Here is a 19,356-nt window from a genome sequence, read left to right as displayed (position 1 = left end):
TGCTAAACAAACAACAGGAGGTCCAAAATCACCATGATCTTTTGAAGCTGTGGCTTCTAAGGATGCACATATTCTTTTGCTCCTTGTGATAAAATCGTAGGGTTACCTGGGAGTGTCCTCCTTTTATCAGTCCCTGACATTCCAAACATCGCAAGTTAGGAAAGGTTTCCAAGGCAGTTTTCTGTGAATCTCATGGTATTTTTGAAGGTACTAACCTCTTAGAGGGTAAGATTCTGTCCAAAATGGCATGTAGAACTAGCTCATTATCATTGTATTGAGTAAAATGTGTAGTTGTTTCCTTCTTCTTTCTGTTCAGTGAAGTTCTGCTCTTCAGAGCAATGAAAGAACTATGTTACCAGACAACTGGCAACTAAATTTACAATTGGCAATTTAAATTGGACGTTCTCTTCCCTTTCGAGGCAATGCTCCTGCATTTTTACTTTCCATCTCACAAGACGCCTGAATCTTGCACGCAAATTTAGGTCAAACAAAAAGAAAGAAAATACCCAAGAAAATTATATTTTAAAGGCAATCTATTTTAAAGGCAGTCTAAGACTCGACGTGCCGCAGCGAGCCGGCGCTGAGGCACTCCGTGCCTCGGACACCTAGCGGTAAGCAGGCGCTCCGGCAGCGAGGAGCCCTCCCGGCCGGGGGCTCCCGCGCTCGGTGACGTGGCTGCGGCGGAGAACGGCCGGCGCGGCACCGGGCCCCCCCCGCCCCACAGGGGCAACGGGCGGAGCGCGGGGCGGCAGCACGCATGCACCGGCGGGCGGGCAGAGGGAGGAGCCGCGTCCGCAGGGCGGGCTGGGCTCCTCCCTCCTCCTCCTCCTCCTCCTTTTCCTCCTCCTTCTCCTCCGTGCCGACACGGCCGCCGCTGCCGCTGCGGGAACAAAGGAGCGAAGCGGCGGCGGCGCGGCCGCCAGCCCGGCGCCCGCCGCAACCCCCGCTCTCCCCGCAGCCGCCCGGAGCTATCCGGGGCGCCTTCTCCGGCACCCGCCGCGGGGTTTGTGGCCCCCGCCGGGAACAGGTGGGTGAGGGGTGGCAGGCTGGGCTCGGCTCCGCGGGGCCTTCACCGCGGCGGGGTGTGCCCGGGCCTCCTCTTGGGCGGCCTCGTTGCGTTCGGCCTTCGGCGGAGCCGCTGCGGGGCAACGCAGGCAGCGAGACAATGAGGTTCCTGTGTCTGGCGGCGGCGTGGGGCCTGCCGGCGGCGGGGCCGACCGTGACTCAGGCGGTTGCGAGGAGCGGCTCGGCCGGACACCCCCGTCCGCTGCCACCGCTCCTCAGCCCGGCAGTCGCGAGGGTCTTTTGTGTCCGGGTGGCGGAGGAGGCGGAGGGGGTGGGAGACGCAGTTAAGACGCGCAGCACTGCCGGCGCTTGGCAGGGCCCCCCGCTTTGTCTGAGTCAGCCGCCGGACTGCACCCGCCTGGGGAGCGCCCTGTGCCCGTTCGGTTCCCCCGTACCGACACAGGGCTCTGCCGAGCGCGAGTGACCCGCGCAGCCTTTGTGCACCCTCCTTTTGTTTTGTTCCTGTGTTTCTCATGTTTATCGTGATCCCTCTTCGGAAGGAGGATGTTGAGGCCTTTCGGTATTTAGGTCAGTGAGCCCGTTGTTAACGCAGTCCCGGGTTTCCGGGCTGGTTTCAGCGCGCGTTGGGACCCTCGTTTTTGTCGTTACGCCGCCGGTGTGGGATCGCCCGGCGGGACGGCGGCAGCCCGGCCATGGCCTCGGGGCCGAAGGGGTGACTAAGGTGCGCGGCCTGGGCCGCTGACGAGATTTACCCTCCTCTTCCTCCGAGTTGGGCTGGTGACGACGGGCGTACTGGTGGAAGGAGACCTTTTTCAATTATCTTTCTCCCTCCTCTCGAAGGGGAGCGGTTGGGTGTAACCCTACCCGCCCCGGGTTGCGGGGTGCATTGGTGGATGGTTGCCCTGGGGCGCCGATCGCGGGAGGCGGCGGGCTGGTGATGCCGCATTTTCAAGGCTGCACGTCGGCACCCGCTCTCCCCGCTTCCCTCTGGAAGGGAAGGGCAGTCGGATTTCGCCGGCACCTCCTCCCGCCAGAGCCGGCGGCCTGCGGGAGATATAAATAGGGACTGACTTCAGCGGGCGGCCCGGGCCCGTCACGCCGCCGCCTGACAGGCGGAAGCACGGCGCTCGTCCGCCCATGTGACAGACCCACCGCGGCGGCGGCGCCGAGCGGGCCGTGCCCCGGCCCGGAGCTGCGGTAAGGGGCCGGTCGCGGTGCGGCAGCCGTAGCGGGGTTCCCATTGTCGGAAAGCCCCTTGAAAATGAAGGCGGGTGGAAACCCCGGCCGTCCGCCGCAGCCTGGAAAAGCACGACTTGTTCAGCGTTAGGTAGCAACGATCGTTCCGTTAGGGGCATGCATTTCAGGTAGTGGAAGACTGCAGACCAAAGGAGGTGCTGAGTTTCTCGTTTTTACTGGAATATTAGAGTTGGCACCTAAAGCAACATTTAGTAAGTGGTGAAATTTTAGGGCACTTGGAAATTAAGCAGGTCAGTTGATGTTGGCAATGTGTTTGATAGTGTATTGGTCTTACCTGGTTAGTAACTAAAAGGCAGAAGTAGTCTTTTTCTGTGTTATATAGACATAGGTCTGTGTCTTGTCAAAGATGACAAGATTTTTTTAGATTTTCTCTAGGTGAGTCAGGCTTTTTTCTAGCTCCTTTAACTGGTGTGTTTGGCTGTAAAACTGTATCAGAATAAGTGTGAAGTCATGTTGTAGCCAGAAAGAATGCTATTTATACCTGGAAGGTGTTATAAAGCTATAAATAGTACAGCTATTTATGCCTGGAAAGTTAGGTCCTGTGACCACTGGCTGACAGGATGAATTTTGCTTGTTTACTTTCTCCCGGTTTTGCTTACTGTCATCCCAGAAGTTTAGTTTATCTAAAGACACCTGTCAGTTGCAGTTGTACTAGAGAAACATAAGTTTAGTACTTGCCATGTGAGGCCTCTTAATTAGAAGCATTTTTCTTTACACTGTAACAAATTCACTTTTGGCATTTTTGACTTCTAGCAAGTCTCAGCTGTCAAATATCTCTTACTGTGACAGTTTCTGAATACAAAAACAGCAATCCAAAGTTTATACTAAAATGTCTTCAGATGCCATATGCACAGCTTCTACTAAATTTAAATTTTAGTGCAATATTATTGCTTGTCTTCAATTTGTAGCAAATGTATGATTACTGTGTTCCAGTTTTATTGCCCTTGGGAGTTAAGGATTTGGCTGCTATACCCCTTTCTACTAACCTTGCTTTTCAGAGGTTAACAGGCAGTGAAGGTGAAGACATTATTTCTAACGCGCTTAGCACTGACTGGTTTTGGGAGGCTTAGAAGTCTTGGTAACCTGATTAGAGAAGGGGTTTTTTCCTTCTGTAAATGTGTAAGCTGTGTAACAGAACATACTCAATAGTTTGTTATTATCTCCCTCGGAAGAGTATTGTGAGAGTAATTGTGAAATTAGCCTCAAAATGATGTGAGATCAGTGCTGAAAAAGCAGGACTTTTCTGCTGGAGTCTCTTGGCTCTGTTGGAGTCCAGAAAAATAAGCTGTTATTTGCCAGAACTGTTTTGTGGGTATGAACTTAGTCTTATTTATTCTGCATATTCCTATTAGTGCTCAGAAGCTGGTACCTAAGGAGGTTTTTTTGGCTTTCAAATTAACCTGCACGTGCAGTTCAGTGCTCAGCAAGTATATTATTTCTCAGTATTAGTACAATGATAATTTGTCTTGTCTTAAAGGTTCGTAATGATGTTACTTAGCAATAAATTGCGGTCTTGAATGGTATGTTAATGTTCATATAATCCTCTTTAAGAATGGTGATATCACTTGGTGAGGCAGGGTGAGCAGACATACTTAAAATTCTTTTATTTTTTTTATACTTTTAACCCTGTAATTGATTTTGGTGACATACCAGCTCCTAATGCAGTTTTTTATTTTATTTACAGCATCGAGATGACTCAGGAGACAAACCAGACCCCAGGGCCTATGCTGTGTAGTACAGGATGTGGATTTTATGGAAATCCTAGGACAAATGGGATGTGTTCAGTTTGCTACAAAGAACATCTTCAGCGACAGCAGAATAGTGGTAGAATCAGCCCAATGGGTAAGGTTGTGGGGAATTGTTGGGGGTTTCTGTATTTCTTTAGAAATGAAATCCACAGAGGATTACAAGGAATATTAGAACATTTTCTTGGAGAACTTCTGAAAGCTGAACTGAAAGAACAAATATTCAAGGAAAATGCTACTTTAAAGCACAGTAAAGATAAAAATAATTTCTGTGTAATGTGTTCTGGTTTGCTTGGCATTCAGTCATAACTTGCTTTCCCACTTAGCCACTTCTGTTAGCATTTTCTTATGCAATCTCTATTTTGGTTGTTAAGTAAAAGTGTCTTTAAGTAAAAAGTAATAAGCAGTAACATTGAAAATTGTATGCAGGCAGTTCACAGCTGTATAGGAGACTATTTGATTAATGTGTTTTCTGCAATATGTTCATAACTTGTCAAATTCTTGTTACATAGGAACAACCAGTGGTTCAAACAGTCCTACCTCAGACTCTGCATCTGTACAGAGAGCAGACACTAGCTTAAACAACTGTGAAGGTGCTGCTGGCAGCACATCTGAAAAAACAAGGTAAAATTAAGGTCATACTGTGATGGTTGAATGAGCTGTGAGTGTGCCGGAAGGCCTGCAGCAGTCCTGCTCTGTTGCAGTGAGTGTCTGCAGAAGAAAACAGACCTGACAGGGCTCTGTGAATCCATGTAAATTGAAAAATCTTTCAGATATTTGGTGTTGTAGTGCTGTAGTAAAAGGAATGGTTTTTGTTTATCTACAGAACTAATTTGTTACAGACTTGCCTGTTTTTTTTCTAGGGAAACTAAAATAGAATAAAGAAGTGTATTTTGAAGATAGTAGAAGTATAGTTCAGGAAAATGTATCAGTAGTGACTGAACCAGTAGTTCATTAATGGGTCTGAACAGTTCAAGCTTTTATTATTAATGTAAAACTGATGTAAATTATGTGTATCACTGTGCTTGAACAGAAACGTGCCTGTTGCCGCTTTGCCTGTAACACAGCAAATGACAGAAATGAGCATTTCAAGAGAGGAAGAATCAACACCGAAAACAGAGACTGAGCCAGGTATGTTCAGAGTGACAGGTATATCTCAGAGTGACACTGTGTCTTAACCAGTGTCTTAACATGAGTGCAGGGTTTTTTTTACTTTCTGAGTAGCCACCTCCTGTTGTAAGAGATGTGTTTACGATACTTTTGAGTACTGTCTCCTCAGAATCAAGAAAAAGGACTAGTTCCAGAACAGCTTTAAAATATATGTTAAATGTTAGTAAAGGATTTGACACTTATGAGGGTGTTTTTAGATCACTAATGTTTGTTTTTAAAAGTGAGGCACTCTAAAATAATATTTGGGGCAAGGTGTTCTGTTCTAAAGTCAAACTGTTGGGATTCGGTATGTTGTCTAGCAGAACAATTCCAGCTGACTCATAGCAGTCAAAATGGCTTGTTGTATTTGGAGAAGGGTGCTTAATAAATTCCATTCTGCAGAGGAGTGAAGCTGTTGGGGAAGAGAGAATAGGTGGTTTAGAAACATTAACAGAAGTTGCTTAGGGTTCTTAAACTAATTGAGTATCTGTAGACATAATCAATGCAGTGTTCCAGGGATGTAGGGTAGTTGCAGCTTTAATTGTTTTGTGGGAATTGTCCGTTTAACAGTTTTATTTCATGCTGGATAGTTGTAGCTGGAGTAGTAAAACTTCGATGTCTAAACTATTTCTTGGAGAGAGGCAGAGAGGGAGGGAAGCTTGCTTAACCTAACTAGTGAACAACTAAATTCGTACCAGTTTGTTCAAATGGATATCTTAACGCACTTGGTTTGTTCTTTAACAAATCCAGACTCTTTTATTTAAATTTACCAGCTCTGAAACAGTTTTAAAAACTAAAAGCTGTTGTTTAGTATCTGTTTACTCAAGCTGAAGGCACAATCTGTTTCTTCACTTTTGAAGTCATTGAGATGAAAATGGCATCAGATGCTACTAAGCACTGTATCAAAGTGGTTTTTATCTAGTTTATATATTTGCCAAGATATAGTCTTTGCCAGACCAAAGACTGGTCTGACACTTGAGGTTAATTTGCTCAGTGTTTGTACAGAGAGTTTTATCATCTTCATAAGTCATGCTAAGTCAAGGTTCTGTGACATGAATTAAAGTACAGTTATACAATATATTGTGTTTTTTCATTTTGTATGGACTAAGAGGCAGTTTTTACAATTATTAAATTTCTGTACCTGATGTCATCTGAAGAGGCTTCACTATGTGACTGAAAAGTAATTTCAACTTTGCACCAGTCTTCATTAACCCATTGTGCTGTGTTATGAAATCCCACAGGAATATGTCAAGAAGGAAATAGAAATACATAAATTGGTAATAATGCAGAAGTAATAGGTGATTTTACTTTTCTTTAGTTGTCATTTTGCCAGCTGCAAAGAAAGTCTTTTGTTATTGTTGATGTGTAACCTGTTTTTCTGGTACTGTGGGTCCACTGTGTAATAGGTCGCGCAGCTTACTATTGATTAGAATGGGGGGGGAAATCCAAAGCAGCTCAAAGATACTTAGGAATTGTAGTAAATGATATAACAGGTTGAAAAGTAAAAGCTGTCACAAGCTTGTGTAGAGGTGGCTGGAAATACTACCAGAGAACTTAAAATGCCTCTGGAAAGAACTTGAAAACTTGAAAAATCTACCTCCTGAGAAACATACCTGTAAATTCATGAGGCAGCCTTAGCTGCTGTGATGCCCAAGTTCCCTTTTAACTATTATTGTTTGGCACAGATCCTAGACAGCATAAGATAATGTCCTTATATACTATTCATAGGGTTTGTTGAACATCTTAATTTAACAGTGTTGGCTATATTTAGTGGTGCATTACTCTGTGTCTTGCAGGTAAGAGAAACTGGCCTAGACTTTTTATTAAAAATTCCTGATGTGTCTGGACTAGGCAGGATTTTCTATTTTCCTTTTTTCCAGTAGCATCCATTGTGTGTTGGTCTCTTGAGGACAGACTGGAACAATGGTAAATAATTTGCATTACCTAATAGCAACAAAAGTTAATACTTTCTTTGAGGTATGATTCTCTAAAATAATGCAGTCATGGAGTTGTTAATGAAATACAGCGTAGCTGTAAACATAGGCTGATGCTAGGGACAATTTCATAACCAGATGGTATTAGATCATGAGCTGTATCTTCAACAGTATGAAGTCGCATTCTCTTCTGCCACTGTTCATTAGCAAAAGACATTTTGTATGCTTTCCTTATGAATCAGAAAGTTTAAAAGAAGGATTACATCTGGTAAACTAATTCTTTTTGCAGTCTTGTAGCATAAAATTATACTTTTTCTGCTTTTGGAATTGAAACAACTGACTAGAAAGTGGAGAAGTTGAGAAAAAAATTAAACTATGAAGTTTAACAAGCTTGTTTCTCTTGATTTTGTTGGGATTTTGAGTTGAAGTTGCAACCTAGATCCGCGTTCAGAGCAAACCTGGTGCTAAGACAATTGTACCTTAACTTCTGCAGAAAGGCATGGTAGATGTAACTCCATTGTAACTCACATGATTTTTTTCTTGTAACTTGTTGACCTGCTCTGAGTCTTGACTAGATGCCAGGTACTCATTAAAGCCTTTCTATCACTCCCCTCCGCAGCTGGACAGGGGAGAGAAAATAAAATGAGGGGTTAATGGGTTGAGAGGATGGGGAGAGATCGCTCCCCAAATACCTGTCACGAGCAAAACAGACTTGAATTCGAGGTATGGAGTTTATCATTAACAAAATCAGAGCAGGATAATGAGAAGTAAAAACAGACCTTAAAAACACCTTCCCCCCACCCGCTCTTCACACACCCCCACATCCTCTGTACCTCCTACCCCAGTGGTGCCAGGAGCCAGGGTTGTAGTCGGTTCATTACCCAAGGCTCCTCCTGCTCAGGGAGAGGAGGCAGTCTCTTGCTGCACTGTGGGGTCCCTGCCACCGAAGAGAGCTCTATGAATTTCTCCAACATGAGTGTATGTCAGGAGCAGCAGGTCCCAGAGAAGTGCTGCAATATGAGTCCATCCCATGGGCAATGGGACTCCTCAAACTGTTGCAGGGTGGGTGACTTTTCCATAGGGTACAGTCTTTGAAGGACAAGGCTGCTCCAGCCTGGGAGCAGAGCCCCTCTCTTCCTCAGGTCTCCCATGGGGTCACAGTCTCCCTTCAGGCATCCCCGTGCTCTGTTGTGGGCCTCCTCCCTGGGCTGCAGATGGACCCCTGCATCACCGTGGACCTCCATGGCTGCAGGGGCATAGCTGCTTCACCATGATCTGCACCACAGGCTGCAGAGGAATCTCAGCTCCAATGCCTGGAGCACCTCCTGCCCCTCCTTCACTGACCTTGGTGTTTGCACAGTTGTTCTTCTCACGTGTTCTCATTCCACTCATCTCTGGCTGAGACTACTGATGTGCAACAACTGCTGTTTTTCTTTCTACTTAAATATGTTACCACCGAGGTGTTATCACCATTTCTGATTGGCCAGAAAGCAGCACATCCCAGCTACAGGGATTGGCTCTGCCAGACATGGAAGAAGCTTCTACCATCGATTCATAGAAGCCACCTCTGTAGCCTCGCACTACCAAAACCAGGCCATGCAAAACCAATACACCACTGAAAATAAATGGTTTTGAAAACAAGTTTATTTCAACAATTGTATTGTTTTAATGCACGGCCTATTTTTAGCATTTTCTTAGACTATCCTAGGTGATTACTTTGCAAAATGATCAGCCTCTAGTCAGGTATATCAGTGTTTCCAAATACAGTATCAGCACTGGCTTAAGGGTGTACTATTTTTGGTGGTTGTTTTTTGTTGTTGTTATTTAGAGGTTTTTTTGGTTGGGTTGAGTTTTTTAATGCAGTAATGCTCCAATTTAGGGAATAGTGTTACATGCAAGTAGTATTGCTTATGAAAAAGTAAGACAGAAATTGAACTGCTAATGGTATTGTGTAAGTTACATACTGTTAACTTCCGTCCATGCTGTAACTTATCCTTTCATTCAGCAGCAGCAGTGTTAGAAGACAGCAGGCAATTGTGGTTGGCTTGTCTCTTTGCTTTCTATCAAGCTATTAAGGTTAGAGCTATTTTACAGCTGTTGGGCATTCAGGCTGAGAGACCCTGTAAAAGGTTACCCTTACTATGCTGTAGATAGAGCCAGTGTGTTGCAGGTAATATTGTGGGTAAGATGTAAGTAAGGTAGCTTATGATATCTGGTAAGATCAAGATGTAAGTACATGATGTTCCTTAAATCTGGTTGTAATGAGTGCCTTGTTTATTCTGGTTTGTTTTCACACATGGCTGTAGTACTTTCATCATGTTACTTGCTGTAAACAGTTCCGTGGTATTAGTAACATTGTCTGATATAATTCTGTATTGTGTTTTAAATAATTGGCTTGTTTTCATGTTTCCCATGCCTGCTGTAGCTTTGGTAAACACTCCTGATTGAAAAATTTCAGAAATTAGGTCTCTTGTAAGCACTGAAGCAGTCCACTGCATAGAAAAGTGCTGAGGACCTAACTGCTGGTGCTGTGCGTGTTGGTGATAGCACAACATTATTATTATTATTATTATTATTATTATTATTATTATTATTATTATTATTATTAGTATACACCTTGCACGTCAAGTCTTTATAATAACCATATTAAACTGTGTTTCTGTGTGATACTGAAACTGGGGAATCTGTATGTTGTAATAATGGGGCATATTAATTTAAGGTATTAAATATGCAAATAGAAGAGTTAGAGTTGGGCATGCAGAAAGTGAGTGGGTGGCTGCAGAATATTATATTCCCTCTCTCCAGGGAGTGGGAAGGATGGAGGTGTTTTACAGCCTTTCATCACAGGCACATAGGTAGGCATAGAATTTGTAGTTCCTGAGCAAAAGTTCAATAAAGCATAATAGGCACTGCCCATCCTTCCAGACTGAAATTTTATGTACAAGCACTTTGTTGCCTTAGATTAACCCCAGCTGACAGCTAAGTGCTATGCAGCCACTCACTCAGTTCTTGCTCCCTAGTGCTGAGGACAGATGTGGAAGAAAAAACTAAACCGCATGGGTTAAGATAAAAAGAGCTTAACAATTAAAGTGAAGTAAGATAAGCGATGCTGATGGTTATATAATTGTAATGAAAAGAGGAGAAGGAGGAATAAACTCCGGAAACTACACAAGTGGTGCATAGTACATTTGGTCACCACCTGCTGACTGATGCCCAGCTCATTCCCCAGCAGTGATTGGCAGCTCCCAGTCACCACCCCCCATTTATATATTGGGAAGTGTGTTCTGTTGTGTGGACTATTCCATTGGCTAGTTCATTCAGGTCAGCTGTCCCAGTGATTCTCCCTCCAGGCTTTTTGTGCACCTGTTTGCTTGCAGAGCACATGAAACTGAGAAGTCTTCGTTTTAAAGTAAAAACACCATTTAGCAACATCTAAAACACTAGTTTTATTAATATTATCAACATTATTCTCATACTGAATCCAAAATGCAGTGCTGTACCAGCTACTGAGAATAAAATAACTCTATCCCAGCTGAAGCCAGGACAGTTGTGTTAATATGCAGTATAAGGATTCTACTGTGTCCAGTGCTTCTACTACTACTGTTTCAGCTCCAGAACTGCAAGAAATGCATCTAATGTATTTTGGATAACTTCTGACTTGACCTTTTGTCTTGTTTTGTTTTTTCTGTTTCTTCAGTGGCAGGAATTAGCAGTTAGCTTCATCAAGTAACAGTCCTTATATCAGTTTCTTTCCCTGCACTTTCAAGAATTTATCCTTGAAGTTTAAGGTGTTTAGATTTTATTTTGGTGAATTTTTCTTTAGTCAGAGAAGCTTCTAAAGACTTTATTCTGTTACTTTTGTATGTCTTTCTGGTCACTTTAGATATGGAGAATGTTAGAAAATAGTACTGATTGATTTTCAGTCAGTACGTGTTTTCTTCAGCTGAGATTGGATTCATTCCTTTTCAGAGTGAAATCTCTGTAATGCTAGTACATGGGGGTTTTTTTAAGTAGCCATAGTGTTTTATATAAGAAAGCTACTGACAGCTTTGAACATGCTTTTCTTAGAGTGGTTTTTAATTTCAAGTGGCACTCCCATGAGTCTAAGAAGAACTTTATTTTTCAGTTCGTAGAACCTTTTTCATGTAGATTGAGTAGCTGTTGTACTTTGTCCTGTGGCTGACTGGTTCCATCAGTGGCCTTGCTGCTTCTCTTGTAAAGATGCATCTTATCTTTAGGCTACATTTGAAGAAAATTTTCCAAAATTCACGGTGAAATGCCTATATTTGTGTAGACTCTTTTAGGCAGCCACCTCCAGTATAGGCTTGTGTTAGTCTTTATCATTAATTTGTTAGGATAATAGCCATCATTGGCCATTATGGTAATGCATATTTATAGTGCCTGCAGGCAATCATTTAAGACCAAAAGTGTTAATAAAAGCCTACCCAGTTCTGAAAATCAGTTCTCCCTGAAGTTTTTGGCATTGTATTAGGAGAACTGATCTGGTAGAATTCAAGTGAAGTAAATCTTTGCAGGTCTTGAGCCAGCGACAGGAGGGGACCATGACCAAGGTGATGGAGAGGGCTACACAGAGCCATAGAACCATTTGGGTTGGAAAGGGCTTTATAGACCATCTAGTTCCAAGCCCTCTGTTCCTGTGTGTCACTGCTCTTGTAGTAAAGAATTTCTGCCTAACATCCAATACAAATCTATCTTGTAATTCCAAAGTGTTTCCCCTGGTCGTATCACTATCTACCCACGTGTAAATCTATCCCTTTGTTTTATAAGCCCTCTAAGCTTGGAAAGGTTTCAATAAGGTATTCCTAGAGCCTTGACATCTCCATGCTGAACAGCCCCATCTCTCTCAGCTTGGCTTCATAGGAGAGGTGCTTCAGCCTCCTGATCATCTTAGTAGCCCTCCTCTGGTGTTAACCCAGTAGATTCACATCTTTGCTGTGCTGAGGACCCCAGAGCTGGATTCAGCACTCCAGATGGGGTCTACAGTAGCAGAGTAGATGGACAGGTCTTGACCCCATTTCTCAAGTTTGTCCAGATCTCCCTGTCTGGCATCCCCTCCTTCATGCTGAGGATGCACTTAATCCCTGTCTGTGTAACTGATTAAGGTATTCAAGAGCAGGGCTCCCAAGACAGAGGGACGCCACCCATCACCAGTCTCCGCCTGGACATAGAGCCATTGACCACACCTCTCTGGCTGTGTCCATCCAGTCAATCCCTTATCCACCATGTAGTTTGTCCTTCAAATCCATGTTTCTCCAGTTTGGAGATCAGGATGGAAAAGTGCCTGCATGCCACTAAGAGCTCTTTTACAGTGGTGAGAAGTTTTGGTGATAAAAGAGTTTGATTCATCTGAACAGTGTTACTGAGGAAGCAGGTTGACAGGTACCAGTAACCACTATTTTACAGCTTTTGGCACTTTTTCAGCTACCTTCTGTAGTGATACATAAATCATTTATCATTAACACTGTGATTTCTGGCAAGAATTTAAGTGAATATCTTGAGGACTGAAATTGTACTTGCCCAGTTGAATTTGTCTTTTGTGTTAAAGGAAGCCTTTTGTGACAAGCAACTCTAAGAACAGTATTTTGATTTTGATTTGGATAGGTTCCTGATGTCATGGCAGAACAACTGCAGTTTTCAACATTTTTCCTCTACAGGTTGATGAAAAAGGAATTTTGTTCTGAGCTTTAGGGGACAGGGCAGGCAGCTTTTTCGTCTGTCCTTGCCATTACTCAGAATCACATTTATGAACATTTAACATCATAAAAGCCAATCAGACTAAAGTCTGCTGGCATAAAATAATAGCAGAATCCTTTGTTCTTGGAGAGTAATAAAAGGAACATTTTAGTTTGGATTTAGGGAACTATGTCCCCTCTTGTATTGATACTTTTTAGTGACCATTACTGTATGTTGTGTACTGCTTTTACTCCTTGGAAGATGTTTTAGTTGTGGGGGAAGGATCCTATTCAGAAGCCCTTTCAGGGAATGTGCTGCTGCAGTTTCTTAGAATCACTTCCATCACTTTACACATTGTGGGCTGCCATTGTTGCAGTTTCTTGATGCAAAGATGAAAGTAGACTTGTAGAAATTCGTAACATTTTCCCTAGATGAGTTTGTTCTCAGAGGCTTTGTTTTGTGGTAGAGTGATCTAAGCTGTCTTTTTGCCATGGTAATTCTTGGAAAGTTTTCATTTTTGTTTCCATGTTGACATGTGTTAGGCAGTGACATAAATGGTTTCCTGCTCATTTTCGTTTTCTCTTAGTGTATGTTGTGAGTGACTTCATGTCATTGTTGATTTGCCCCCCTCTACATTTTCTTTGGCGTATGGTTGAAACAACATGCATACTCCCAGGGCTCAAAATTTTAACTTGTTTCTGACATAGATGAAGCTTCCCCTTAATTAACTACACACCAAATTACAATGTCTGTGTTTCTGGTTCTTCTTATTCATCTGTTTTGGCTTACAATTAGCATTTCATTTTGAAACAGACTAGCAGTATAACAAATCTTAAAAAGAGGGATTTGACTATACTTTTGGGGAGGTGTTCAGTCTTTTTATTTTTTAAGGCCATAGCTGACAGCTCTTAGCCAAGGTGCACCACATCCAGCAGGTACACTCAGTTTGTGATATTGCTGGCTGTTAGGCCAGTTTTTGGTCACAGGCTCTCTACTAGACAAACTGGTACTGAACAATGATTTTCTTAGGATTTAAAGACAAGTTCAGAGTGTCAAATTTGTTCATCTAGAAAATCTTAATCAAAACAAATTGTTTTCACAAAAAACAGGTTATAAAATATCTGCAATGTTACAAAAAAAAACCCAAAACAATCAGGTTGTAAATGACCTTGGTTTTTCATTAGGACTGTTGCTATGATGTAGAGGTATGAAAAATATTAGCAGTCATTTGTTCTGCTGCATGAAATTTGATAATGAGCACTGAAGGTTCCCTGTTACTTCTGAGAGTTTGTTGCTTATAAGTCTTCTTTAGATTATGAAGTCTTGTCTGGGGCCTTTCTTGTACAGTGAATTGTGAAGTTTTCTATGACAATGCAAACACAATTTTAAAAAGCAAGTACTATTCAAAAGAATCTCATCTAACAAACCATATTTGTATGAAGTTGATTGCAAATACGTCCTTGAGGCTTATGTACTCCATTTATTATGAAATGCATTTTGTAGTTAATAGACATTATGATGATGTTATCATACTCTGAGAGTGTTTAGCAAACTTGTACCAAGAGCAAGTATTACAAGCAAGTTGTGTACAAGCGCATCTCTCAGCTTTCCTTAGTGCCAATTTTGGATATGAAGAGGATATCAATTAAAAAATTAAATTTTTGGGATAAAACACTTTTTTCAATAAAACAGCCATGTCTAAAGAGGCAATTGAGAAAGTGTTTATTTTGACTATACCTGCTTGAACACTGAAACGGAATAATTTACAAAAACTACAGATATGCAATTCAAATCTGCACTTTATTATTTAATTGAGGGCTCTTTAGAACTGTGTATTTTATAGCTGTGTTCTGGATCTGTCACAGAATTAACAGCTTCCTAGCTGCTGTCTTGGTGAACTGCTTTAGATACCTGACTTCACTGCAGAAGTGGCAAAACAACTCAGTACTATAGCAGGAACACATTGCTGAATTTCTTTCTTTTTTTTTTTTTTTCGTAAAATATTTTCCTGTTAGTTATATTTCCTAGAGTGGTATCTGTGTTCAGCAACTTCAGCTGTGACAGTATTGTTACTGTTTAGATTGTGTTACTTGATCATATGATTTATTTAAATATAAAATGTGTACATGGAATTTCTGTCATGCTTTTCAAGCCTGTATAGATATACAGAGTAAGTGCCATATATTTTCTAGCTGGTTGAAATGTGGGGAAATATCTGAGTGTCTCAAGTAAAGTCGGAAGGGATGGATCAAAATTCTTATTTCTGATTCATGTTTTTAGACTAGTCAATGTAGTACTGTAGGCAACAGATGTCAGGGTCTTAGTGGGTGAATTAATCATTAATGTATACATACTACTGGACACCTCGTGAAGTCAAGAAAAGCAAATTTAACCCTGATTTCCTTTGTGTGCTTTTAACAGTTGTTACTCAGCCAAGTCCATCAGTTTCTCAGCCTGGTACTTCAGAGAGTGAGGAGAGAGCTGCTGAACTGCCGAAACCAAAGAAGAACAGATGTTTCATGTGCAGGAAGAAGGTTGGCCTTACAGGTGTGAAAATACAGTCAATTTTAAACAAATTTGCATGATTAGTTACTTCTTGCTAGATTAAACTTGACAAAATTTGTGTTCTATTAAACTTACCAGCTTTTTCACAATTTACACAACTTAGTAAATCCATTTCTTTTTCTTGCCCTGTATGTTGTAGTAGGCAAACCTATCCCCTTTGTAGTGACTGCACCCTTAATTAACACCTTTATTTAAAACTAATTCCTAGTAATGTTTCTTCTTTTTCTGTGTACAGGATTTGACTGCCGTTGTGGAAACCTATTTTGTGGACTTCACCGTTATTCTGACAAGCATAACTGCCCATATGACTACAAAGCAGAAGCTGCAGCAAAAATCAGAAAAGAGAATCCAGTTGTGGTGGCTGAAAAAATTCAGAGAATATAAATTAATGTGCTTGTGAAAAGACTGACTGACTTTTTGTGGGGCTTTTTTTTTCAATACATCCTAAAAACCATGAAAAGAGCGGGTGCATGGTCATTTTCCTTTCTTTTCAAAAGTTTTACTTCTAGTCCTGTCTGTCTGAATGATACTTCAGATGTTTGGGTGTTTGTTACAGACAGAATTGGATAGATACAGCCCTTGAAAATGTATATGCCCTCCCCAGAATAGATGGATGATCAGAAACCTGCACAGGAATACACATGCACAGAGGACAGACTAGTTCACATGTGCCAGATAGATTTATTCAATCTGCATGTGTGCAGCAGCTCTGCCTTTTGAGATGTGCATGAGGTATTTAATGTTCGGCTAATGTTATATGCCTGTTTAGGAGAAGGACACATCAAAACAGTTGGCAGTCTACTTCTATCATTTAAAATCTCATTCTACTTTTAGTTGTCACACTCCCATTTTAGTTTTCCAGCAGAATGCAAGCTGTGTAGAGGGGTCTACCATCACAGTAAGATGAGCATCTTTGCCATATTTAAGTCACTTAACAACTGCACTGAGAAAAATGGAAAAAATCAAATACATATGAGAAGAAAGTTGTTTTGTAAAAGATTACGTTAACTTTAGAATCTTGGAAAAAAGTTCCCAAAGGAAATGTCCCATTAGGAGCTTAAGAACTGGCCTGCAGAGTTGTCCGCTTTTCCTTGCCTAGCTAAAAATGTTGTGTAGCACAATATTGTAAGATTGGTTTTCAAAACACAGTTACAAATGTTTCTAGACATATCACAGCATCTCTATCAAGCAGCAAGAGTCTGAATAAGTTGCTGAAATACTAGAGGAGTTTATTATTCATGTACTACTTATGTTCTGTGTGTTCCAAGTTCAAAAGAATATTAGGAATTAATTTTTCTAGTTTTAAATGTAACAGTTGCACCGTTCTGCATGGAAAACCATACCTAACATGGCTGCTGTAGACTTAAATGGTAGCTGGAACCACTCTTGGAGGGCTGCTTTATCATTTTTAATTGTACTTGGGTATAGGACTGTAGTGTTCTTGGGTGTATTGCATGGGCTGCGTTATCTACGGCATTGTACAATAACAACTAGAAAAGGCAGTATTCTTCACTGATGCTTGTCTGGTAATATATATCACTTCTGTGTTATAATGGAAGGGGTTTTTGTGATGTATGAAATTTGTGTTTTTTATATAAACAAATACGGTTTAGACTAGTGTTGTGGTAATGTCTGTTCCCATCTGTAAATAGTTACATACATACACAAGGCACTACTCCTACCTGATTTTTGTTCAGTCTTGGTTTTTACTTCACTATTAAAAGCGTCAGGTTTTCGCTTCTAACTTTGTTCTTCTGAGTTACTAGATATGCAAACATGTACAGATAGTTCATATTTATGTATTGCACATAAGCTACAGCATCTATGCTATATTGTATTATGTAAATAATAAAAATAATGTACAGAAGGATTACTTCCTTTTATGGTAGTTCATTGGTTTTAGTTCTTGTTGTAATGAGAATGTGACCTTGTAGAGGATCAAGAGCAAAGTTTAATATAAGTTCTTACAGATACTGTCCTATGCATAAGCTTGCCTGTGTCCTTATTTGGATATACCAAATATGGACAAATTTGTCTCAAATTTTTGAGACGAATTGCATGAGCATCAGGGGTAGAGGTAACTACTTGATGACCTGACAAAAACGCCAGCAAGCAGCAATGTGCTTTAAAGGGAGAAAAGTATGAGCAATGAACGTCTGACTTGCTTCCAGTGGATCTGTCGTGATAGAGCCAGTACACTGACTAAACTGTCTGTCCACATCTTCACCAGCAGACCTCGTCAGTTACTGTCAGTGCCAGCAACCAAATGCAGGTGGTAAATATACCTGGTTTATCCTTCCCAGTGGGAAGGAAAAGGATACAGTACACAGCGCATGTTCCAGTGGAGAAAGACCTCTTCGATACTGGATGAGCCATAAAAATTGCTTATATCAGAAATGGATAATGTGTATTCCACCAGTCAGCTGACAGTCAACGTGATAAGTTAATACTCCAGCCACTGTGTGTACTTCCAGTAAGGGAACACAGGCATGCTCTGGGACTTCACCGTGGACCTGCTTTAAAGCACCAAAATTACAGTATTTCTACCTTTTGTATTAAAGCAACATCTGCAACTGCACTTCAGCACAAAGGTGTTTGGGGTTGTTTTTGGTTTTTTTGTTTGTTTTTTTGGGGTTTTTTTGTTTTGGTTTGGTTTTTTTGTTTTTGTTTGTTTTTGTTTTGTTTTGTTTTGTTTGTTTGTTTGGGTTTTTTTGTTTGTTTTTTTTTTTTTTTTTAACCTGGGAAGAATGCCCTGTATCTGGGTGTTTGAGGAACTCTGGTTTTTGCACTTTCTTGGCTAGAGTGGTTTAGGACTGGTACTAGTACTGATACTGTTGGTTTATGATTATGGTGGTCTCAGTCTCTGATTTTTTCTGTACAAAGGTTGTGTTTGCAAACACTTGTTGAAATATTTGATCTTGGTACATCTGTACAGGGAAGTATGGAATGAAAAATCTTTCTTTTTCCTGTAAAATCATTGACTGTATCATGTCAATTACACTTAAGTGGGGTATGAGCCTGTCCTCAAGTCTGCAAGTTGGCCAGTGCTTTGTTCTTTTAATAGTGTTATGTCCTGAACTCTGATTCTGTTGAGGCTCACGAAACAAAGGAGGGGAAGGTTGTTTGAAAAGAGTAGGTATTGACAAAGTATGTGGATGGGGACACTATTTGGACTTCAGTGCAAACACTGGCACATTTTCCAAGAAAGAAACATAATTTCTTCATGTGTCACTGATCCTCCTTTAACACTTGCCTGTTAGACAGATCTTTTTAAGTCATGCATAAACACAAGTTCTGGGAAAATTCTTACTCTGTTTTAAACAATGTTACTGGGTGATGGTGACTTTTTTGGTTAGGAAACAGAAAGGGCCATGTAAAGACATGAGTAAATGAAAACACCTAGGTCATCATTTCATATCTGTGAAATGCTTGCCTCGGCCCAAGCGTTATGGCTGTGCCACTACTATGTTCCACAGGATTCTGGGCGAACTTACTGACAGATATTACTGTTAAGCCTGAAATTTGGAATGTAAGGATGGCCTTCCTGTGGTGGTTCCAATGCTCGTGAGCTGCCAGATGCTTCGGTTGGTTGTTGGTTGTGATGCGTAAGGATGCCATGGGGTCAGAACCCCTGACTATCTTTATGGTGCTTAGATTTTTGAAACCGTGCTATTGATCATTGGTGACTCTGCTTTGGGAGGTTGTTATTCACAAGTGTAAAGGAATGTCTTAGATGCTTCTAGTCACTGAAAGGGTGCTTAAGGATTTGACTCAGGTCTGGTGTCCCTGATGAATCAAAATGCATGTCATTTTTCCCATGTTCCTAAGCTGCTCTACAGTATCATCTGATGCATCTGCTTGAAGGAGGAAATGTACAGCAAATAAGGAATTGGTTTGTTTCAGGTATCCAGGTGTATTAAGTAGCCATGATTCAGTCACAAATGGAACTTTGCTCTCTGTATAGATGTGTGATTTTTCTGCTGCTT

The 19,356-nt window shown here is 41.4% G+C and overlaps 1 protein-coding gene across 4 annotated transcripts; it reads left to right on the top strand.

The window, feature by feature from the left end:
- Nucleotides 1-841: 841 nt before the first annotated feature.
- On the top strand, nucleotides 842-17,240 carry ZFAND5 (zinc finger AN1-type containing 5). 4 transcript variants are annotated; one of them, XM_041458454.1, is made up of 6 exons: nucleotides 842-1,027; nucleotides 3,968-4,125; nucleotides 4,541-4,652; nucleotides 5,062-5,159; nucleotides 15,227-15,352; nucleotides 15,606-17,240. In XM_041458454.1, the coding sequence occupies exons 2-6, from the start codon at nucleotides 3,975-3,977 to the stop codon at nucleotides 15,752-15,754; spliced, it is 636 nt and encodes a 211-aa protein (XP_041314388.1). In that variant the 5' UTR covers nucleotides 842-1,027; nucleotides 3,968-3,974; the 3' UTR covers nucleotides 15,755-17,240. The 4 variants fall into 4 exon arrangements, with proteins under 4 accessions (XP_041314388.1, XP_041314385.1, XP_041314387.1 ...); XM_041458451.1 differs by lacking the exon at nucleotides 842-1,027 and adding an exon at nucleotides 2,068-2,223; XM_041458453.1 differs by lacking the exon at nucleotides 842-1,027 and adding an exon at nucleotides 2,233-2,353.
- Nucleotides 17,241-19,356: the final 2,116 nt, after the last annotated feature.

The sequence above is a fragment of the Pyrgilauda ruficollis genome, unplaced genomic scaffold (assembly GCF_017590135.1).
Source record: "Pyrgilauda ruficollis isolate IOZ18807 unplaced genomic scaffold, ASM1759013v1 scaffold128, whole genome shotgun sequence".
Lineage (NCBI taxonomy): Eukaryota > Metazoa > Chordata > Aves > Passeriformes > Passeridae > Pyrgilauda > Pyrgilauda ruficollis.
This window is presented reverse-complemented; position numbering and strand designations above follow the sequence as displayed.